Consider the following 23,201-nt stretch of genomic DNA (forward strand, 5'->3'; position numbering starts at 1 on the left):
TTGCTCTGAATTCTGCTTGAAAATTCTTATGTGCCATTCACAAGTTTTCCAAGTTCGACCCTATACAAAAATCAAAAACATTCCTGTAAAAGCATTATTAAAATGGAAACGCCACTTAAGTTTGACCGTATTTTCGTTTTCGGTCAAAATGCCTTTTGAATGGGAGTGCTAGGGGCACTACAACGATAGCATCAAAATCGCTATTTTTTTAAAACGCTAAGGAGGCTCGAAACAACATGAAACTGTGTTTGAAGTATTATCAGGGGCTCTACACATGAACTCAAGCATTGACAACATTGTGGAAACACAGTGAGTTGTTCAAAATCTTTCTTTTTAGTAAACTCTGTGTACACAAACAATGTTCTCAATGCTCGAGTTCATGTGTAGAGCCCCTGGTGATACTTCAAGCACAGGTTCATGTTGTGTCGAGCCTCCTTAGTGTTTTAAAACTAGCGATTTTGATAATACCATAGATGTGCCCCTAGCTCTCCCATTCAAAAGGCATTTTGACCGGAAACGAAAATACGGTCAAACTTACAAGTGGAGTTTCCATTCTAATTATGCTTTTACAGGAATGTTTGACTCAGGTAGATTAACAATAAGAGCCTAGGTTCAATTTTGGCGAGAGTTATCCTTTAAGCACCAAAGTGATTGCTATACATATAGGCTAGTTCATACCTAGATTATACCTTAATTCTCATGCTTGATAATCTGTCCTGCTTCATTTGTATCTTTTCTTGTTTTAAGTAGGCTGTGTGGTCTGGGATGAAGTCTCATGAAGTCTTTCATTGGAGCTGACATTCACAGTCAGCTGAAACATCCTTTACTGATCCTCCACCAGACAAAGACCTGCCCATTGCCCATCACCAGAGTTCCCCTGCACTGTACCGTCTTACTCCCTGACCATGGCTAGTCGAAGAAAGTCTACAACCCCCTGCATGATCCGACCGGATGACTTGGTGACTGCAGACGATCCAGAAGAAATGGATTCTTGTGTGGACGGTACAGAAGAGAATGGATCATCACATGTGTCTTCTAGTGAGGACTGTACAGAGAGGAAGAGTTCTGTGAACTCTATGCAGGAAGCAATAGAGATGGAGAAACCTGACGTGAAAACACGACCACAGAGGAAACTCCAGGGAGGCTATGAGTGCAAATACTGTCCCTTTTCCACACAAAACCTCAACGAGTTCAAAGACCATGTTGATTCCAACCACCCCAATGTTATACTCAACCCCCTTTACTTGTGTGCAGTATGCAACTTTAACACAAAAAAGTTTGATTCTTTGACAGAACACAATGAGAAGTGCCATCCCGGGGAGTGCAACTTCAAGTTCAAGAGAATCAAATTAAACAGTCAGACCATTCTAGAACAGACAATCGAAGGTTCAAACTGTGCCGTCATCTATGATACAACCAGCCCTCAGTCAGGAGAGGACTTTACTGCTTTTCCTTCAAACAAATCCACTACTGTTAAGCTGGCTAAGTCCAAAGCAGACAGTTTACGGTTACAAGACGATAGTCCGCTGGACAAACTCGCTCAAGATCTCCCGAAAAAGCAAATTACTGCAGTGAATGTGAATGGGACTGTTATAATCCCAGATGCAACTCTTAAAGATGGCCTCTCTCATATAATGCCATCTCTGCAACGCCCACCTAACTACAATTTAGTACCAAAAATCGCCGTCCCCTTAAACACTTCAAAATACAACCCCTCGTTAGATGGCAACTTGACCCTCATCACCTCCTTCAACAAGTTTCCGTACCCTACTCAAGCAGAGCTCTCTTGGCTTACTGCAGCCTCCAAACACCCCGAAGAACAAATTAAAGTGTGGTTCACTACCCAACGGCTAAAACAAGGTATCAGCTGGTCTCCTGAGGAAGTTGAGGAAGCACGAAAGAAAATGTTCAATGGAACAATTCAGTCTGTTCAACAAGCATTCACTGTCTTTCCTGCTCAGTTAGCTCAGTCCACTAAAGCTTCACAGCCCCTTATCCAGACCGTCTCTTGCCATGTCCTTGGACAATCTGGCCTGGTGTTGGCACCAGTTGCCAATGGCTCAAATCCGACCAGTTCTCCTCTCACACTAACAGTCACAAATCAAATAGCACAGGGTGTCAAGAGGCCCCATACAGCACCAATGGTTGCCCCAGAGATAAAGAGGCCTTCAATAATCCAGTCCGTTCAGAGTACTCCGAAGTCTGTCTCTCCAACACCAAGTCTTTTTTCAGATTGTGAGAAAACCCCTGATCAGATCAGAGAGCTGACCACTAGCTATGCTCAGTGCCAGTTTCCTGATGATGAAGAAGTGTATCGTCTCATTGAGACGACTGGCCTCTCTTGGGGAGAGATCAAAAAATGGTTCAGCGATCAGCGCCATGGAAACCATAAGGCAGTGCAACAGATTAAAACAGACTTCTCTTCAAAGGACAGCCAACCACATAAGCCTGTCGCCACACAGTTTCCACTACTAGAGAGAGTTAAAGGCAAATCCTCTGAGCAAATGAAAAAGTTAGAGGAGAGTTTCCAAAGGACTAGCTTTCCAACCCAGGCTGAGATGGAGCACCTTGTAGCAGACACCAGGCTCTCCAAAAATGAAATCGATTGCTGGTTTGCGGAGCGCCGTGCACTACGTGACAACCTGGAGCAAGCGTTGCTCAACTCGATGGGTTCGAAAAGGTTTGAGCATCACCTTCAAAGGGGTACATTGAATGGAGTCCATGAGCAGGACAGCAGAATTAGGGACTCACCTCTTCCCATTCTTACGTCCTCAGTGTGTCCAGAGGCCATTGATGGCAAGTCTCTCTGCCTCCTTAAAGACGTGTTTGCACAAACCCAGTGGCCCTCACCAGAGGAGTACAGCCAACTAGAAATCCAAACAGGGCTAGCTCGTACAGAAATTGTCCGCTGGTTTAAGGACAACAGATCTGCTCTGAAGAATGGCACTTTGGAGTGGATGGAGCAATTTCAAAGTCTAAGCAACAAAAGACAGAATGGACAAAACAGCTTGTTGATCACGGATCAAACACAGAGCGTCCTACAAAGACACTTTCAAGAGGCAAAGGTACAAAAAGGGGAGGGTTTTGAGAAGCTTGCAGAGCAGCCAAAACTAACCAACCAGGACATAGTAGAATGGTTCACCAGTAAACTGGGCCACAACATGCCTGATATCAACAAGAGCAAGGAACATGGACAGGGAAGTGTAGATGGTAAGAGGTGGGTTTCCTTAGCCGCTGAGATTGACAGCCAAGACTACGATGCACAGAAAGTGGCACGAGACCTTGAAGTGCTGTCATCAGAACACCGAGTGACGGGATGAAGTTGTAAAGGTAATAGTCTTATTTTATTTAAACTAGCTGGTTGTTGTTTTGAATGGAGGAGCAAGACAGTTGTTAATAGCTGCTTCTCGTGATAATGCAGCAGATGTGGCTGTAAAACACACAGGATGTCGGCAGTCTGTAATTTAGCCTTTAGAAAAACAGCTTAGCATTGAGCAGAGCCCCAATTTTGTGTTAGTTGGAAAGGGGGCAGTGTCAATTTTCTTTTTTCTTTCAAGCCTCCATCCATAATTTATGTGAGTCAAGTGGCATTTGTTGCTTGTTCTGTTGCAGAAGAAAACAGGCTGCTATGACTGAACTACATGGGCCTGATGATTAAGGAATGACCTTTGTCGTCGTGTATGGAACCAATGATCTCATATCTGGACTCTGAGGTTATCAGAGACGAGATGGACTGGGAGCATCTGTGAAACACTGTCCGGAGAGTGACCATGGAGTGCCAAAGTTTGACTGCTTTGTTGTTATTATGTGTTTGTTTTTTAAAAGGGCCCTTGTAAATATTTTTTTCTGTACTTCAACAGATTTGTAAAAAATTTTGAAGATGAGACTTTTGTTACATTTATAATAGGAGTCCCAAGACATTTCCTTTGACCCTTATAATGGAATGTTCAATCATTTTTGTGAGGACACAAAATCAACCCACCTGCTGGTGAAGCTGTTATAAAACACAATGTGGTCCACGATGGCACTTAACATTTCAAGTGGACACACACACACAAGCGGTGCTTCAATAAAAACCATCTCATTCCAGAAAACAAGGTGATATTATGGACTTTTCTTTAAACCATAAACACATTGCCTGCACTCTCATACTGTTACCTTATCGCCAAGGGGACAGAGCCACATGGTGGACATAATCAAAATCAATACAATACAGTGATGCACAGCACATGTTTATTTGTAGTCATAGGCTAATTTTTGGCAATATTACAGTAACTGCAAAATTATACTTATCATGTTGGCTTTTCCTGGTATTCAAGGCATAGTTCCATTTTCCACTTCTCAGCTGTGAACTGCTTTCAGCTCGCTTAAGTGTATTTCTTTTTCCTGCTGCTGCTTTTAGTGTCATGTTCAGACATGTATCAGGAATACTGTACTGCTACCAAGAATCCTGCTTGCTCTTTATAAGAACCAGTCTGCTGTAATTCAATAAAACACAAAGGTTTGAAAGTCTGTTCTGAGTTTCATTGTTTATGCGACGGTAGCATTGCCAAAGTAAAAATTTAAAAAACAAACTAACAAAAAACCTGCCACATTTATTCAGGAGCTGCTAATTTTCCTCACATTAAGAGTCCATTCAGGGTGCTGCAAATTTTAAATACACTTTAAGGCGCCTGTATCCTGAGTGTGTCCCTCAAGACACTGAAATCAATGTACTCAAATATTGAGCACAGTTGCTGTATATTTGTAGCATCAGTAATAAAAAAATGCACTCAATGAAATGGCAATAATTGAAGCACTAGAAATGTAAACTGAACTGACATTTTAGTAAAGCTTGTAGATTAGAACAGTAGTAAATTTTATTTGACAAGGATTTTGGCAAAATCACCATGTATCATTTTAATGTGACTATATCACACCAATATATACCATATGCACACAAAGGTGTCTGGATTTTGTAAAGCACCTTTATCAAAACAATGTGTTGAGGGACATAATATTAAACCAACGTGTTTAGTGCATACTAAATCAAATATGATAGTACAGAAAGCCTAGTGTCCAAATAATAATAAAACTTAGGTTTCTGTTCGCTAGTCAGACTGCAAGTGGATAACTTGACTTGGTTTGATCATCAGTAATGTGTGAAAAATGCATGGATGGCAGTTTTACTGTAAATGGATTGATAAACTACTCAAGGCTAGCATCTAAATGTATAAAACAGATGGAAATATGCATCTAAATGTATGTAACAAACAGACTGAAATATGCACAGCACTTTCATCTGCATGTTCAGATTCTGATTGGTAATTCAGTTAATTGACAAATGCAAAGCATAGGCAAGACAAATGGGGAGATTAAAAAAAAACATTTTAGATATAAAATGCATGGCCATTCCTAAACAATCATGCTAACAGACAATCGACATTGAATAGTTCATGGAGAAATTAATCGGCTACATTTGACTGAGCAAGTGACATGAAGCCAGCATACGTTGAATGCGTGGTTGAATATGGGAAACACAATCAAAGTCCCCTGAATTTCCTACAATTACACCAACTCTACAGCACATATTTTTGCAGAGTTTCTGTACACACTGTGAAACTCAATAACAGTGTGATATGACATCGAGAGTAAGAGGACAATGTAACGCTGGGTAAGAGCCCCCGTCACTTTTCCTTTGCGGGTCAGAAGAAAAGCAACACAAATGAACCCCAAAACATATAAAATCCATATTCTGCAGCATTGATGGTAGAAGTTTCTGTATTTATCCGTTGACGCAAGAGTCAAAGGTTTTAGTCGTCCCCCAGACGAAAGCCTTGACCCCAGTTATGGCGCCCACCACCACCACCGCCTCCTCCTCCTCCTCCTGCCTGCTCTTGGGGTAAAGGTCTCCTGCTCGGAGGAACGCCAAATCCAGACACCCCTCCTCGTCGATTTGGGAACATCTGGTATCTGAGGGAAAAAGGAAATGATGGGAAGAATATGACAATAAAGCACCATAAGAGGCTTTTCAACACTTATCACTTTCATTCAGCTATAGATTCATAAATTAAATATTTAATAATCAGACACCAGCATTGCTTGACTCGTAATAGGAAATTGAGGCCAGCTGTGCAGCCAATAAACTCACAGGAACTGCGGCGTGGACAAGAAGGACCTGCCACCCAGGTCCATGGGGTATTTGAACATCAGAAAGAAGTAAAGGTGGCCAACCAAGTTCCCAATCAACTCATTGACAACACTGAAGGAAAAAAATTAAAGGTTATTGTTACAGCAATTATTATGCCACTGTGATATTTAAACATGAATCTGTGTGGGGGGAAAAGATTCTTACGAGCCACCGATGATATAGTTGAATCCCAGAATTACCCAAGGGAGATAACAAGCCTGTGTTAGTGTGAAAATTAACAGGTTTTAGAGTGAAGCATTAAAACACACATCAGCATGTCATATAAAACATATTATAGTGATGTATTGAATACCTTGAATCTGGTTCCGAACCAGAAAGATACAATCGTTTCGCGATTTAGTTGAGCCCAGACATACAGAACGGACATGATCAAAGGGATCATCAGGAGCTGCAAAATATAAGCAACCCGATATTCATGAACAAAGAGAGCTAAAAAATTAAAACAACATAATAGAATTTCTCACACAATGCTTTTAACTGTCATGCAACGGTCCCTTAAACCACTAATACATTACATTTAAAAGCTTAATTAACTGCGAATTCCAGGAGTGCAGAAGAATGGTGATAAATTAAATTAAATAATAGATTGACCATTTAAACAATTTAAGATGATTACTTTTTAGGCAATTTAATGGTTAAAAGATTATGTAAGGGAGGCAGGGGGCATTTTTTACATTGTCTTCCATAACTGACATCTCCAAATCTACAAATCTTCTTTCGGTATAAGAAACATATGGCCATAGTACCATAACCATAGTTTAATACGAGTTCTTAAATGTGTCAATACACTAAACAAACAAAAAAAACTAAAAAAAAATAATAATAAAAAAAAAACTTACTGACCCCAGATTTGGAATTTTGTGTATTTTCTTTAGAAATAAATTAATACTACATCAAGGACGCAATAAATTGATCTTACATTGTTACAAAATATTTCTTCTTTTTAGTCATCAAAGATTCCTTAAATCTATTCAAGTTTCCATAGATATATTAAGCTGCGTGACTGTTCAATACTGATCATTTATTATTATTATCAATTTCTTTCTTGAGCACCAAATCATATTAGAATGATTTCTGCAGGATCATGTGACACTGAAGACTGTAATGATGCTGAAACAGGAATACATTACATTTTACAATACATGAAATAGAAAACAGAGATTTTAAATTGTAATAATATGAATATATTTTTGATCAAATAAACACAGCCTTGGTGAGTATAAGAAATTTCTAATCTTACCAATCCCAAAACTTTTGAATGGTAGTACATATTAAAAATATGCTTTAAAAAAGATATTACACCAAGTATCAAATAAGATTTTTTTTATTTTAACTAGTAGCGTGAATTTTCCATGATGTCACAGCAAGTCTACAGTGTTAGCTTTGATTTATATCCACCTTTAACTGATATAATATAATATATTTTACATTTAGAGGTATCGATACTTTACACGGGTAAAGGAGGGAAAGGATACTAACCTGCATGTCCATCATTAAGCCTGTTATCTGAATTACAAATGTTAAAGGGAAATGCACATGCTTCCAAGAAAAGCTTTTGCTTGCTGTGTGGAAGTTAAAAAACATCCTTAGAGAATATTAAATCATTTAATGCAATACACTAAAATGCTGAATTCAGCATGACACTTTCACTGACTGAACTCATTTACAGTAATGTGTGTATGCGTTGGACATTAAATAATATTTGTGCTGCACTGAATGACCCGTTTATTCTTTTAAAATATTACTGTATAGTGTGCACATGGCAGAAAGGATACAACAATGCAAATCCAGTTGAAAAGAAGCATGAACATGTAGTCTGCTGGTCTTCCATCGAAAGCTCCTGTGAAAGGGAGAACAGATGATGATTACTATGGAATGTCACTTCTCATCATTTCATTTACTCTCATTAAAGGTGTACTCACTGCTTTTTCCAGTTTTACACAAACATAATATAACTGAAACCTATGAATTGAAAATGAAGACTGCAGTCATTTCAAAATCATAATTGAAGCTTTTTTTTTAACATGGAGCGGGTCACCACAAGGGGGGCGCCATTTTGAAATCCCATGATCAAATAAAAAGTTCCTTTACTTTGGTAATCTCCCTATTATTGGACATGTAATTAATCATGACAGTGATAAGGGCATTTTTACAACGGCATCAGTTAAGTGCAAACTTTTGTGTGACGTTGCAAGATAACTAAAATAATAACTATATCAGCATTCACATCAATTGATTATAACATTATAATAATAGATAGCTATCGACCTTGGTGTGAATGGGACTTTAAAGGGTGAAAACTATAGTGATAATTTTAACTTTAGTTTTAATAATTGTACTAATTTATGAGAACAGAAAGTCCACACCACAGCTATTACAATAACGACACAGAAACTATTTTTGTAATCTATACGAGAACAATTTTTTTTCATTTACAAAACGTTCACTGACAATCAGAATCCATCAAACTTTAAAAAGCTTGAGCATTTAAAGCTGCAGACGACAAAACTATTCAGTCGCTGTTCTTATTAAAAGAGGTTTACTATATAGGGACGCAGAAGCTACCTGTTTCAAGCCTCGAGGAGTACTGGTAGAGAAAATACAAATTAACCAAGTAGAGAAAACCTGTCCCTGGGCCAACTGGGAAATACAACGTTGCAGATAATGGTCTCCATATCTGTTGAGAGAGCACAGAAAAATGATTAGTGACTTGACGCAGATCACCGCTGGACATGCCCATGGATTCTGGCCTATTAAAACAGATGTATCAAGGTAGTCATTAGACATAATAGACATAGACGTAAGACACGTAAACAGCAGTAGAGGTATAGAAAACCAACAGGCACCGAGTATACACAGCAGTCACAATTTATGATAAAAGTGGCATCCATGCTTGCACTGCAGATTTGATTCACCATCCAGGTGTCTGAGCATGATTGCAGCTATTACACCAGACATCACGCTCAGAGGAACACACACTCATCTGGTCTGTTATCAAGAACTATTCTGTAATTCCCAGTCTAGGAAAACTGGGTTAGTAAACAACAAACACACACCCCCTGCACAATTTAAAGCGTTTAATTTTCTCTCAACATGCACATGCACACTTTATCCCTCTCTATAGTCTCCGGCTGTCTCGTCCTCCTCCCTTTCCCTGTATCCCTCCCTCCCTCCCTCACTTCTAGTGCTTTCTCTCCTCCCGCTCCGGCACACACAGAAACTCTGAGCTTGCAGGCTTTTTGGGTCTGGGGCACTGTGAATCCGCTGAGCAGCAATGCTTTGATGTTGGCTCTGCGGTAGCCAGGCAGTCCAGCGGCCCCCTCGCGCACTGCAGCATTAATCACGCCAGCTCACTTGTGAGGAGAGGTGACCTCTGTGCACTGCAGCGCAGAGAAAAGTGGGTTAAAAAGCACAGCAGGATTGGTATGCTGCGAGAGGACTGGAAGAGGCTTATTTGGCCTAAATGGTTCCTTCACAAGACAAATGTGCCAATGTGAGCACTGGTTCACTTTGACAAAAAGCTTTGTGTTGCCCTTAGCTTGGCAATATACACTCTTTAAAGCTTATCTGTACTGTACCGTGTTATTCCTCACTCTAGTCCGCCTATATCTGCACAGAAACCCCATATGAATAGGAGCTCAATGTCTAAGTACCTAAATTACAACTAAAAATGCAGCTACAAAAATGAACCAGAGGTTAATTAGCCATTAGCAGAGGTGCCTGAATTTCAGGTGCGTCACTCACACAAAAAAGGTGTAATAGGAAACAGATTAAAAGCAATATTTATGCCATTTACAAGCTACATTAGCCGACAACTGACAGTGACAGTAAAAACTCACTGTTAAGGACATAGAGACGTGACATATGCTAAATGCCACAAAAAATGACTAGATAGTGTAATGCGGGTTTCCAGGTATTCCACATTATAAAATAACTTTTAGGGGAATGGTGCATTATCCTGCAACACAGCTTCCAATTTGCATGACAGCTTTTAAAACGGGGGGCTTCAATCTTGTAGATTCGACCCCGCCAAATACGAGCATCCTCATATGATGGACCGCCATCCTAAAATTCATAAGGCAGCTATAATTTTCATGCATGAAGTTCCAATTTATACAGTGAAAATTAAGATTATAATTATGTGTAAAATATTATTTGGAAAATATTTAGAGTTTTTTTCCTACTCAATAGTACTGCACTGTTAAATGTAGTATTTAATTGTTAATTTAAATTCTTTCATTCAATTCTTTATTTTAATTAAGATGCTAATTATTCCACTGTTTTACTCTAAACTTTTCCATAGACCTCAGTCTTACAAACACCCATCACATTGTTTTACGCTTTTAGCCCACAAACAAATAGCTTTGCGCCACCTGGTGGAAATTACTGGCACCAAAATTTTTTTTTTATATATTTCTAATGATTAATGAGCGACCTTGATTAATTACATATTTAAAAGCTTAATATTTTACAGTTTATGTATAATGTTAGAATTAGAAAAGCCGACCTCCACAAAGTAGAAAATATATAACGTTACTTTATTTTTTATATTATAATCAAAGTCGAAAAACTAAAATATTTTCTAATCAGATATAGTAAACCATTTTTTTTGGCATCACAGTGAGAAGAAGGGCTTTTCAAAGAAAAAAAGAGAATAATTTAGCAGTCTTAATGTCCCGGAAGTAGTCTCCAGACGCGTACTCAGCTGTCATTGGTTGAGCACAGATCAGGCTGGGACGCGTTCAACGTTACGGTTTTTGCTTTTCTGTGAGTGCGCAATTTTTAAATCAAACGGCGTTTTCTGCCTTTCAACCTTATAATATAGCTCCAGTATAACAATAGGTGATGGAGGGTGGGATTAAATGTGTGTTAGAATATTGTCGATGCATATATTGCCCATGCTTTATTACCATCTCTAACGATTATTATTCTGCATTATCGTTAAACATCGCATGAACTATTCGTTTCGACTACTTTTAATGTATAACTTGCAAGCTACCTATTGAACAACAAAATATTATAACACAAAAACATGTAATGCATGCTATCATGAGTAGTGTGTACGCAACCACACTTTATATACAGCATTATAGGCTAATCAAAAAAACGTCAATCATAATGATCATCATCAACCATAGACATAATCGGTCTATGTCATTAACCACAACCGCTAACTACAGCACAGTAACGGTAGCCCATGTGTGGCATCTGTGTAACGTTACTTCAGATGAGGCCTACAAGGCCTTGTCATCGCTGCTGTTGTCTAAAGTCTCTGTAAGTTACTTTTTAGTTGAATCTAAACTTACCTGGAATTTATGAAAGAATGCCTCCGGCCATAACACAAGATACATAGGACCAATTAATCCCAGCTTTCCTATTAGCGGCACAGCAATTGAGCCAGCAAACCAGTAGCGGGTGATGAAAGGGATGTTTTTAAACCAGTCCCCGATATCTGACATCTTGCCATATGATTTAAGACCCTGTATATTCTCTGTCGGTTCTCCGCCAATGCAGGTTTAGAAAACGAGCAGGTGCAACAAACGAAACTGTGATCACAACGCAGAAATGCTGTTTCAGTCTCCTTCTATTTTGGTTAGGTGTACGCAACTCCTTCCCCGTTTAGTTTACATGACGTGGCCGCGCACAGACGCGTCCTTGTGGCGAATTTCCGTTCAATTTGACTGTCAAATTAACAGTCACGCAAATCCATTTTATACGAAGTCGAAAAGATGCTGATATTTGAAAATTTAGTGTTTTGTCAGCGATATAGTTTTTTTTTGTTACAAACTCTTTCACAATCATGTGCAACGTAGTGCGTATTGTAAGACTACGTTATTATTATAAAATCGTTAGAGGTCTTTTATATTGACGTGTCATTCAAGGCGTTTTGAAACCGGAAACGACAAGTGGCGCTAATTTTGGTAAAGCGACGTTTTTTTTTTATTATGCTCGTAAAAATATCGCAGATAAGTCATTTAATGTGTCAAAATGCTATTACCACTTAGGTCAATACGTTGCTAATACGGTTTGTTAAAGAGTAGACTAAAGAATACTATTTAATACTATTGACACTATTTAACTCATCATGTTGTGCTAAACCTGTATGACTTTCTTTTCCCCTGATGTTAACTGACTGCCAGCCTCAGTCACCAAACACTTACATATCTTTTTCCATGTAAAAAAAAAATGTGAATGGCGATGACTAAACTAAAGCTGTCATTCTGTCCGTCATCGCTTATGTTCCGTTTAAAGTCACACAGGTTCAAATAACTGGAGAAATTAAATTTTTCGGTGCACTATCGATTTTTAATGTTTCTTCTAGTGCGCTTTTGACAAAGTAGGTGAAGTGAATGATACAGCTGCACGTGTGTTTGTGGGTTGAATTTGTGTTTATTTATTTTCCAGCAGTCCCATGCCTTCTAGAGATGTCTCTGAGCTCAGTACAGTCCACCGTATCCACTCTGAAGTCATGTCAAACTGATATTGGAGCGTGTATGGACATGATATCAGACGTTGCGTTGGGAATAGTCGAAGCACAAGGTGAGCAGCCAATGTTTATCTACAATTAAACCGTATTTTTACATCAACACTCAACTGCTATTTATATAAATATATACATATATTAATATTAGTAATTTTATTCAGCATGGATGCATAAAATTGATCAGAATTGCAGTAAAGACATGTATAATAAAAAATAAAAAAAAACAGTTCTGCTGCTTAATATTTTTGTGAAAACCTTGATAAAAAAAATTCAGGATTCTTTGATAAATATAAAGTTCAAAAGAATATTATCTATGTGAACATTGTAACATTGATAATGTTTCTTGAGCACCAAATCAGCATATTAATGTGATTTCTGAAAGATCACGTGACACTGAAGTAATGATGCTGAAAATCTGAAAAGCTTTGCTTTCACAGGAATTTCAAGTACCGTATATTCAAATAGAATTAAAAAGGTATTTTGCTGTTTTTACTGTGTTTTTAGTCAAATAAATGCAGCCTTGGTGAACATAAGAGAGTTCTTTCAGAAACAAAAAAAACTGTTGAACGGTAGCGTAAATCCCTGATTTTGATAATATCCACAAGATGTGTAAGCCTGATTAAATCTCTTTTTGCCTATTATATAATATGATGCATATATTTATCTTTGTCCCAAATATTATCATTTGTTTTTCAGACATACTTTTCAAAATGTACCTTTTTATTGAATTTCAGGTATGGATAACAGTTCAGCTCTAAAGAAACTGGAGGACATGATTCTGGAGTGTTCCAGACTGGACAGAGAAATCAATTGTTTTGTGGACTCTGTTGATGAGATGACTGCCCAGGTTTGTCTTGCTGACTATTGACACAAAGTCTTTGTCAAGTCACCCACTGAGCCAGCCTGGCTTTCTCTCATATGTTCTGCAGGTCAGACAAGAACCTCCGGAGGCCATGGTTCATCTCAGAAACTCTGTAAAGGGCCGTTTCACTGAGTTAATGGCTGGAGTTTCAGACGCAGACCTGCAAAGGCACAGCAAGGTGGTTGCCTTCAAAGACAGTGTCAGGAAATATGCCATGCAAGGTGGGACACAACACTTCTTGCAGCAAAGCATTCACAAAAAACGTGTCATAAGTGATGCCATTCTTCAATGTATATTTGTACATGTAAATGCTGCAGGTCAAACTGCAGATGAAAACGAAGAGGAGGACCTGGATGAGGACATTGCTGTTACACAGAGCCAAACAAACTTCATCTGCCCTCTCACCCAGGTAAACATACACTTGATCAAGTGCACAAGATGTTATGGCTCTTGAGTTAAAAGGTCACATTTGTGGTGGTGTTTTTGTGTATTATTTGTATTGCATGAATAATAAACTTACAGAAATGTTATTTTACCTTATCTTGTTCTGACAGGTTGAGATGGTCAATCCAATGAAAAACAAGAAATGCAATCATTACTATGACCAAGGGGCTGTACTTGAAATGATTAAGGTCAAGCACAAAAACAAGAAGACATTTCGGTATGTAGACACTGCTCAGTTCTGTCTTTACCTTGTCCCAAAATACGTATACCGGTAGAGTTAATTAATTTCCATATCCTGCCAATGTGAATGTAAACTTTAATTTTTAAAAAATACACTTTATACACTGACACTATCATTCAAAATGTTGGGGTTGGTAAGATTTGTGAAATATTTCTGGAAAAAAAGAACCTCAGTAATATTGTGAAATATAATTTCTAAAAAAAATCTCTTTTAATTAATTTATTCTTGAGAAACCATTCTAATATGCTGATTTGGAACTCAAGAAAACAGTTGTGCTGCTCAATAGTTTTGTAGAAAACGTAGAATTTTTTTTAGTAGAAAATTGAAAACCGCATTTATTTGATATATACATTTTTAAAAGTGTAAAATGTAAAAGTCTTTACTCACACTTTTGAGCAATTTAATGTAACCTTGCTAAATTTAAAAAAAAAAAAATCTTACTGACCCCAAACCTTTGAACAGTAGTGTATAAAACAGCCACTGTTACCCACTTTTCTGTCATTTTCCACAGCTGTCCAAAGGTTGGCTGTGATAACACAGATGTTCAGCAGTCGGACCTCGAGTTGGACTTGGTTATGAAGAGAATGATCCAGAACCACAAGAGACAGAGTGGAAAAACTTAATCGGACTAAATCAGTCCCACAGATGTTCCTAGTTGTTCTGTTTAAAATGGTTTGCCTAAAAATTTAATTTTCTAGAACTGGAGGCTTTTTTTGTAAAATATGGTTCGTGTTATAGTTAATATACAACACATTTGAAGTTCATGTTTGTAATACAAATATAAACGCACTGTTTACCAATGCTGACTTTTTTTTAATAAACAAGAAATATTTGTTCCTTCTCAAATTGCCTTACTGTCAAACCACAGATTACCTATACATGTTATCCTCCAATCCTTAGTCAATGAGTGTAGGACTCTTTTCATCTGTCAATGAAAATAAAACCTGCTTCCTTTCAAAACTCTATTCACAACCAGTTGTTTATTCAACAATTGCACTGTAAAATAATCCATTAGAGTCAGGCCAAAAGCCTGTTTTAAATGACTCCACCATGTCACAAAGACATGAAACCGGCATGAGACATGAAAAACCACTGGGCATTAAAACCATCTTAAATTTTACAGGTTTATTATAGTATCTTCTCAAACTCTTTGACTGCCCCAAAAACCTTAAACTGTGTACAACTAACTAAAATAATATAAACTTTGGAAATTTGTCTATGTGGAAAATTCAGAGACACACATTGAGACATAAAAAGGACAGTCTGATTGGTTACGCCCGGTCAATATGAAACCAGCATCCGAATTTGCACCAAAGACCCTAACAGACATATACAGGAAAAGGATCTCATGGTCAAAAGTCTTAGATGGTTCTGTGCGACTAGTTATTTCATGAGACTAAGGCCCGGTTTCACAGACAGGATTTAGATTAAGCCAGGAGTAATCCATAGTTAAATTAGGACATTTAAGTAGCTTTTATAAATGTGCCTTAGAATAAAATATTACTGAAATGCATCTCAAGACAAAACAATGGCACTGACAGATTTTAAGATATGTCAGTGCAAGTTGCTTTCAGTTAAAACAGCTCAAACATGCATTTTAGGCTTAAGCCTTGTCTGTGAAACCAGGCAAAAGGGACACAGGCATCGACTTAACCCATCACTTCTTAAACCAAGAGCTTCCCATGCATTGAATTTTTCAGAATTTTGACATCACAAACAGCATTTCATGGAGTATATTATTGAACATTAAATCCTTTTAATTCTTACATGAAAAATGAGCACTCAAACCGTATGACCACATTTATATAGACAAAAACTAATGGTTTATAGGTCAAAAAATTGCCCTTAAGAAAACAGTCTTGTGTAAAAGCCAAAAGAATAATTTTGTCTCAACAAAGGCAAAAAAAAAAAAAGAAGAACAAAGGCATCTCAACAATAACTGACTGTATTTGAATGAAGTATATTTTGAATACGGATACGTACTTTCTTCCAAAACGCCTTTAATGTTACATGCATCGGACATTGTTCTTCCACATGATGTGCATTTAAAAACAAACCTTATGTGACTGTCTGTTTATCAGATAACTGAACATTTATATTGATGAGAGCTCTGTTGGACAGTCCTGCGAGCTCTTTGTCCTGGTCCATCCTTGTGAAGGTTCAACACACTAATACTGGGAGTCTCTGAGTCTGTTTCAGTGTTGGTCCATGTCCCCATGTCTCTTTGCACCAGTCCAAGCGTGGTGGAGGGTTGTATCTGTTGAGATTCTGAAATCGGTGGTTCTATCCGATGGTGATACCAAAGCCACACTGAAACTTGTTCTTGCGATGGTTAAGGAAGGCGCCTAGAGCTAATGATAGAGGAAGGGGAAGCAGCTTCTTTTCCAGCGTCGCTCCCACCACCCAATTGCTATCTAAAGAACCTGAAGAACAAGGTTGAAGAGGATAGGTAAGCTTAACAGTAGAAACAGGTTTGCACAAGTAGCTTAACAGGGCTGCACGATTCGGTGAAATAAAACCAAAATCGTGATATAGCTTAGTGAGATTTTCATATCACAAAGACTGCAATTTAGCTAAATAAATATGCTGTGTTTCTCAGAGTATTATGAGAGGCTTACTTAGCAAGTTTTTTTTACTGCTTTACTTTACCTGCATCTAACTGATATTCTTCAGTTCAATCTTTTAGTCAATCACAAAATCAGTTTGAATGTCTGCTGAGGAAAGCAATATCTTTGTCCTTTGAACAGGATTTCCCATGACAACGCTAGGCAAAGCATTTGTAAGTCTTATAAGGTGTTTAAAGTAAAAACTACGTCCTTGTTTACAACCCCTTTCAATAGCAAAAGTCTTTGCTACTGACTCACTCATGAAGACAGTCTTTGCTGCGATCTAATGGAACACCAAATCAATAAAAACTCTTAAAACTACCTTCCGTCACACAACAATAGAAGGATTTGTAAAATTACGATGGGTTTGCTCATCCACCATGACACTCGCTGTGAGAAATGCTGCAAGCGGAGTGATACAAACGGTGAAACAGTTTCCATGGTGATACTGGTAGAATATCGCATGGCTCTCAGCCAATCATATTTTAGAACCAGAACTCAACTTTTGAAACAGTTCAAGAAAAGTCTTCCAATACCTTTAAAAAGCAGATTTGCTTTGGGTACATCCAACTGATAACCAAACGACATGCTTGTGTCCTGCATCCGTGTGCTAGCCTCAAATTCCACCCCAACCTGGAGCTGTGGGAGGTTTTCAGATTCAAAGGAGTGAGTTTAACAGACAACGGGTCTTATCCCGAGTAACAGATCTGTCATTTAATTCAACTATATATGACGTACCTGGTCATTGGCTTTGTGGTAGTATGACGCATGTGCACCAGCTCCTCCAACAGTCAACGTGGCGACATAGTTACTACCTGAGGATGAAAAGGTAGCAGGTCCAATTAGTACATTTAATCAAATTATGATTTCAGCCAGACCTTGAATAAAATGTGATAAAGAATGATCTGGAAATGATTACCTGTGTACCTGCCCACTAATGATGTGACAGTGCCCTCCTCTCCTGGTCTCTTGTGATAGACCAGCTCGCCCCCCAATACCAAAGCAGGAGTCAAGGACTGGAGGTAGTGTGCAACGATGATACCTATCAGACGAACCATGAATGTGAACGTGAGCTCCTACTAGGGCTGGGCATTATGAGTTATCACTTTAGAGTGATGAAATGTATGAATGAGAATATAAAGAACGGGACACACTGCCACACTGCTCCCCTCTCAGCGGGCGATCGCAAATTTGGGATGTTCTTGATGGCAAAATGTGTTAAGCACAATAAGCAGTGAAAAAGAACTCAATGCACAGAAAGCCGCATCTCTTAGCATGCGATCAGGAATTCAGTTCTCTTTCATGTTTTATTGCTTGAATGGTCAAATACAAACACAATTATGTCAAATTGTCCATCGAGTATTCATGTAAAGACTGCCAGTTTTGTCTCAAGTGAAAGTAAAGGGATCGTCATTAAAGGGATAGTTCACCCAAAAATGAAAATTGTGCAATTTACTCACCCTCATATTGTTCCAACCCTGTTTGAGTTTCTTTCTTCTGTTGAACACACACAAAAAAAGGTATTTTTAAGAATGTTGGTAACCAGACAGTTGACAGTAGCCATTGACTTCCATTGTATTTTTTTCTTACTAGGGAAATCAATGGCTACCGTCAACTGTTTGGTTCCCAACATTCTTCAAATTATCTTCTTTTGTGTGTTCAACATAAGAAAGAAACTTATCCAGGTCTGGAACAACATGAGAGTGAGTAAGTGATGACGATTTTCATTTTTGGGTAAACTATCCCTTTAATGTTAAACAAACAAAAGAGAAAATAACTTACTGTTCTTGACTGAATAGTTTTGTTTTTAGCTTTAATAAAAATACATTTATAATTTTTAGCGCTAGTGTGTATTAGGATAATAGCGTGAAAATATTTTGGAGCTTGACAGTCATGGTCAATAGCAATGAATGCAAGTTTGTTACCAGATCCAACAAGAACATCTGGGTTGCCAAGGGTAACAGCAGCTGTGAAGTCATCGCCACGGTATTCTGCATCACATTGCCAGTTTACAAACTTGTGTTGCTGTGTCTGTAACCCAACATTTAGTCAAGCAATTAATAACAGAACACTATGCAGCTTCACTGATTTTCTGAACAAATTAAAAAAAAATTAATAAAAAAAGAGCTGTAAATTAAAATTCATTAAGCCATCTAAATTCTTAAAGCTCAAGAAAGAATACAATTATCCTCACCAAATAATAGGAATCTTTTTTTTTCACAGTAAGTCTTAATCACATTACATGTGTAAGATCTACTGGACCATAATTTGTTCCATTTCCTTAAAATTCTGAAATACCTGAATGGCCAATTTAGAGCGAACATTGTTGGTCAGCTGATGGATGATCTGTGCGTTTAGACTGCCTGTGTTGTCCAGGTCACCAACCATAACTGGAAAAGACTGAAGGGGGCAGACAAAAAAAAGGTGAGGTGTGAACATCACATTCTACTAATCTTTTCATTCTGAAACAATAATGGTGTAGCATGTTGACAGAAAATCTAATTTCGGTCAGCTTGTCAGTTCAAATGCAACTAAGGCACTCACTTCTGCAGGTCCTGTTTGTTTGCTGCCCACATATGTGGCTCCGAATCTGTAACCCGAGTCCCCCAAGGTGCTTAGAGTAATTGTGTGACTAACCTGAGGAAGCAAATGAAAATGTTATACACTACAAGTCAAAAGTATGGAATGCTTTTTAAAAACAAGTTTCTTATGCTCTCAAAGGGTGTATTTATTTGATCAAAAATACAGTAAAAACAGTAATATTATGAAATATTAATTTAAAAGAACAGTTTTCTATTTATACATGTTAAAACATAATTTATTCCTGTGATGCAAAGCTGAATTTTCAGCATCATTACGCCAGTCTTCAGTGTCACATGACCCTTCAGAAATTGGTGCTCATTTATTATTAACGGATCTTATTATTATTACTTAATGTTGAAAAAAATGTTTTGCTGCTTTATATCTTGGTGGAAACAACGATATGCGTTTTCAGTATTCTTTGATGAATAGAAAGTTTAATGAAAAGCATTTATTTAAAATATAAATATTTTGAAGCAATAAATAAAGTGATCAAAGTCTTTTCACTTTGATCAATTTAATTTATCTTTGCCGATTAAAAGTATTAATTTATCTTTGTTTCCATTGATCTTACTCCACACTTTTAAATGGTAGGGTATCACGATTTCCTCAAAAATATTAAGCAAAAAGGATCATGACACTGAAGACTAGAAATGGCTGCTGAAAATTCAGCTTTGCAATCACCAAAATAAATTTGTTTAAAAAAGTATACATATATAGTATAGAAAACGGTTCATTTAAATTGTTTGAATATTTCAAAACATTACTGTTCTCACTGTATTTTTGATCAAATTAATACAGCCTTCGCGAGCATAAGATACTTCTTTCAAAAACGTTAACAATTCTTAATTATTCCAAACTTTTGGCTATGTATTTCTCCTTTGATCTTTCAATTAAAAAAAGAACAAACTAATCAAGAGCTTGCAAATCCCATTCACACTGTGGTGACTTACCTGGAAGTGATTACTCAAGCCCTTGTTGACAACCAGGCGTACCCCCTCCATCTGCACAGGGAAGACCTCTGAGAAGCAGATGAAAAGACTAAGTAAACAGAACACAGATTGTGGGACCACATGAGCAATGCAAGCAAATGAGCCTTAGACAAACCCTTGCATTTGCGATGACATTCTTCAAATGTGCCGGGGTTGGAGCGAGAGGCCTCTGCATCTGTCCCCGGTTGCCCTAGTGTGCCTGAGGGTGGGACTTGAGACACTGGGGGCATAGTGAAACCTGGTGGTACCGTCACTAGACCTGTGCTCCCTGGGGCACTGCCACCCCCTGAGGCAGGAGGAGGGTTTGGGGAGCTGGCAGCCAACACACTGCCCATGCTGAAGGACAAGTCAACAGTATGACAACATTGAAATTACATTAAATGTTATAACACTCTCATTAACTTCAGGATGATCTAATTCCACTGACAACAAGCATAGGGCAAAAGGTCACGTTTCTACAATCGAACGAATACTGTCAATAAACAACATAGTTCTGCTTCTAACAACAGCCAACTGAAAACCTTGATCTCTCCAGGTTTAGACAACCAGCGAGTAGCCTAACGTTAGTCTGCTGCGACTCCCTAAATATGAACACCAATTCTGTGTGCACAGCAACGACTAGAATCTGGCTCACTAGAGAAAAGTAGTGCACTAGCATGTGGAGCTTCATTCACGCCTCATTGACTAGATAGCAAGTAAGCTAAGGTTAATGCTAGCTAACTAGCTAACGTGTAAAAAAAAGAAAGACTGGCACATTTCTAAACGAGATGCGCGAAATGTGTGTTATATGCTATCTAGACAGTCGCTTCTATCAACACATGACGGACTAATTATAGCAAGTGTATGACTATAATTTATGTAACTATTTGCAGGCCTCGTGCTATACTCACGTTTAGCAATGCAGTCCAGTTATACGGCTGAGAAGCACCGGTAGGATCATAGGATGACAGACTACGTAACCGACGTCTTGGCCCGCCCATTCCGGCTACATTGCTAGATCATTGGATAAAAGACACCACAACTGTAAGATGATTGGCTACTGAATATGGCGTCCTTGTGAGGTAATCGGGAAAGGAAATACGACGGTTCGTGGCGTGTATTCTACACTCCTCTAAAGTTACACTTCAAGGGTATGAGGGGCTGTACATTTGCATTTTATTCATGCATGTTTTTTGTTGTAAACATTGACATTAAAAATAGACGACAGGATGTTATTTACTATATAAAGCAAGTGAATGAGTAGTGTCATAGGATTCTCTTTATTATCATTAATAACTGCCATTCAGATTTTAAACAGTTTACATTACAAATAAATAAACTTTTTAATATATTATTATTTTAATCCAATAAATGTTTATTTTACATAAAGTAATGAAAATGTTTTTTATATGTTTTATTTATTTATTTATTTTAGATATCCCTGATTTAAGTTACCACCTGGACAAATCATATTGTGAGAAAATATGTTATATTACAATTATATATTCATCATGAATTAAATTGTATTTTTATGTTTTATCCTCAAAAGTGTTCTAATGTAAATTTTTATTTACATTAAAATATTTTAATCATTAAAGTTAATTTCTCTACAATGAAAGACTAATAAATCCTGCACAAAAACCAAAGCTTTGCCTGTAATATTGCTTTTGACGCCAACAAGATTTCTAGCTCTAACTATTGTTCTTACTTTTTTCCCCCATCACAGCACAAAATTAGTTTTCCAGTGTGAGATTATAACTTACATGGCCTCAGGCAGGGGCTAATATTGATCTTTCACAGAAGTGGCTTTTCTTTAGCCTCCCAAAGAGGCTGAAGTGCTTAAGAGATTGATGTCTGAGAGTTTCTTCCATTTCAGCCAAAGAGCCCCACAGGGCTGTTTGTGTTGTAATTGGCAACTTGTTCACTTTTCTAAAACTTGCCTTGTTTGGTTGTTCAGTTTGTAGGTATTGTGTGGGCTGAGCCATGTGGCTTTTTCCATTGTTCATAGTCGTTCTAAACGTTTTGTAACGGTAATCTCAAGCTTCACTGAACAATATATAAATTAAAGTGTGTATGTAGTGTAACCTTTTTTTAAATGAGTGACTCTAAACACAATTTTAACATTATAGGAAAATGTTTGTGTGAAAAACTGGCTTGTTTACCTTATTTTAAATAATCCACGGAGATTAAGAAGAAATGTGATAGCATGCAGCCATTTATACAAGTGAGCTGTGAATTTATCTGGTGGTGGTGAGATTCTATGCACAAAATATAAAATAGCTTATAAACACGTGGACATAAAAGAAGGTTGAAAAAACATGGAAATGAATGATAGGCCAAGAGTTCAAGAATACTTGCATACTATAAACAATGAATAAGCATTATTATTCAGTACCAAATTATAATTTCCTTGATTATAAGGTATTTAGAAAATAATACAAACATCTGGAGAATATGCTGGACTTTATTTTGTTTAAAAGAGAAGGGACAGAAGAGGCTGGCATTGACATTTGGAGCAAAAAGCTTTGGCCATTCTCCCATAAATCCTCGCAGTAAAACATACATCTACTTAATACAACACATGGCAGAGAGCACAATTCAACACGTACAACAGGGGACAAAAGTGTACACTTCAAGAGCTACCAACTTTATTACAGCTGCCATTTCATCTCAACTTGTGTGCTGATATGTTGTAAAAGACATTACTTAGTTTATTTCTGTGCATTAGACACCATCGGGGAAAGACTGAATCTGATCAATCACATTAGATTGTTTCAATTAAATAAAACCTGACCGTTTCGTCGGAGGGGAAATGAACAACCT

At 37.7% G+C, this 23,201-nt stretch overlaps 4 protein-coding genes across 13 annotated transcripts in view; 2 read left to right on the top strand and 2 right to left on the bottom strand.

Moving 5' to 3' along the window:
- The window catches only part of zhx2a (zinc fingers and homeoboxes 2a), a 29,763-nt gene extending 26,433 nt beyond the window's left edge, over positions 1 to 3,330 (top strand). For 2 of the 4 annotated variants that reach the window (XM_079626793.1, XM_079626791.1), the window contains exon 3: positions 748 to 3,330. In XM_079626793.1, coding sequence (XP_079482919.1) covers positions 906 to 3,320 — 2,415 coding nt within the window. In that variant the 5' untranslated portion in view covers positions 748 to 905 and the 3' untranslated portion in view covers positions 3,321 to 3,330. The remainder of the gene's footprint in view (positions 1 to 747) is intronic. The other 2 variants (XM_079626792.1, XM_079626790.1) reach the window with 1 other exon arrangement.
- Positions 3,331 to 3,964: 634 nt separating this feature from the next.
- derl1 (derlin 1) lies at positions 3,965 to 11,801 on the bottom strand. Its single transcript, XM_079626819.1, has 8 exons — positions 11,497 to 11,801; positions 8,756 to 8,867; positions 7,966 to 8,030; positions 7,670 to 7,696; positions 6,483 to 6,578; positions 6,335 to 6,387; positions 6,131 to 6,241; positions 3,965 to 5,952 (listed from the first exon to the last, which is right to left on the bottom strand). Exons 1-8 carry the CDS (start codon positions 11,647 to 11,649, stop codon positions 5,793 to 5,795), a joined length of 777 nt encoding a protein of 258 aa, XP_079482945.1. The 5' UTR covers positions 11,650 to 11,801; the 3' UTR covers positions 3,965 to 5,792.
- On the top strand, positions 10,878 to 15,183 carry nsmce2 (NSE2 (MMS21) homolog, SMC5-SMC6 complex SUMO ligase). 7 transcript variants are annotated; one of them, XM_079626821.1, is made up of 7 exons: positions 10,878 to 10,957; positions 12,596 to 12,730; positions 13,409 to 13,521; positions 13,604 to 13,757; positions 13,854 to 13,945; positions 14,091 to 14,197; positions 14,733 to 15,183. In XM_079626821.1, the coding sequence occupies exons 2-7, from the start codon at positions 12,616 to 12,618 to the stop codon at positions 14,842 to 14,844; spliced, it is 693 nt and encodes a 230-aa protein (XP_079482947.1). In that variant the 5' UTR covers positions 10,878 to 10,957; positions 12,596 to 12,615; the 3' UTR covers positions 14,845 to 15,183. The 7 variants fall into 7 exon arrangements, with proteins under 7 accessions (XP_079482947.1, XP_079482950.1, XP_079482946.1 ...); XM_079626824.1 differs by lacking the exon at positions 10,878 to 10,957 and adding an exon at positions 11,006 to 11,464; XM_079626820.1 differs by lacking the exon at positions 10,878 to 10,957 and adding an exon at positions 11,981 to 12,111.
- A 929-nt stretch (positions 15,184 to 16,112) lies between these two features.
- On the bottom strand, positions 16,113 to 21,520 carry tomm40 (translocase of outer mitochondrial membrane 40 homolog (yeast)). The gene is made up of 10 exons (XM_079626818.1): positions 21,290 to 21,520; positions 20,515 to 20,735; positions 20,361 to 20,428; positions 19,372 to 19,464; positions 19,126 to 19,227; positions 18,753 to 18,858; positions 17,747 to 17,869; positions 17,566 to 17,642; positions 17,364 to 17,466; positions 16,113 to 16,644 (listed from the first exon to the last, which is right to left on the bottom strand). Exons 2-10 carry the CDS (start codon positions 20,732 to 20,734, stop codon positions 16,505 to 16,507), a joined length of 1,032 nt encoding a protein of 343 aa, XP_079482944.1. The 5' UTR covers position 20,735; positions 21,290 to 21,520; the 3' UTR covers positions 16,113 to 16,504.
- Between the last annotated feature and the right edge of the window lie 1,681 nt (positions 21,521 to 23,201).

Source organism: Phoxinus phoxinus, assembly GCF_949152265.1.
Source record: "Phoxinus phoxinus genome assembly, chromosome: 10".
NCBI lineage: Eukaryota > Metazoa > Chordata > Actinopteri > Cypriniformes > Leuciscidae > Phoxinus > Phoxinus phoxinus.

Excerpts from the sequence above, each read along its gene's own strand:
- derl1 (XM_079626819.1), bottom strand. The coding sequence starts at position 11,649 with ATGTCAGATATCGGGGACTGGTTTAAAAACATCCCTTTCATCACCCGC. Across the intron at positions 6,579-7,669 it reads GCTTAATGATGGACATGCAG|CTCCTGATGATCCCTTTGAT; the intron begins GTTAGTATCCTT and ends TATATTTTGCAG. Across the intron at positions 5,953-6,130 it reads TTGTCCACGCCGCAGTTCCT|ATACCAGATGTTCCCAAATC; the intron begins GTGAGTTTATTG and ends TTTTTCCCTCAG.
- nsmce2 (XM_079626821.1), top strand. The coding sequence starts at position 12,616 with ATGTCTCTGAGCTCAGTACAGTCCACCGTATCCACTCTGAAGTCATGT. Across the intron at positions 13,758-13,853 it reads CAGGAAATATGCCATGCAAG|GTCAAACTGCAGATGAAAAC; the intron begins GTGGGACACAAC and ends TAAATGCTGCAG. Across the intron at positions 13,946-14,090 it reads TCATCTGCCCTCTCACCCAG|GTTGAGATGGTCAATCCAAT; the intron begins GTAAACATACAC and ends TTGTTCTGACAG.
- tomm40 (XM_079626818.1), bottom strand. The coding sequence starts at position 20,734 with ATGGGCAGTGTGTTGGCTGCCAGCTCCCCAAACCCTCCTCCTGCCTCA. Across the intron at positions 19,228-19,371 it reads AACAAACAGGACCTGCAGAA|TCTTTTCCAGTTATGGTTGG; the intron begins GTGAGTGCCTTA and ends TGCCCCCTTCAG. Across the intron at positions 17,467-17,565 it reads ACCACAAAGCCAATGACCAG|CTCCAGGTTGGGGTGGAATT; the intron begins GTACGTCATATA and ends AACCTCCCACAG.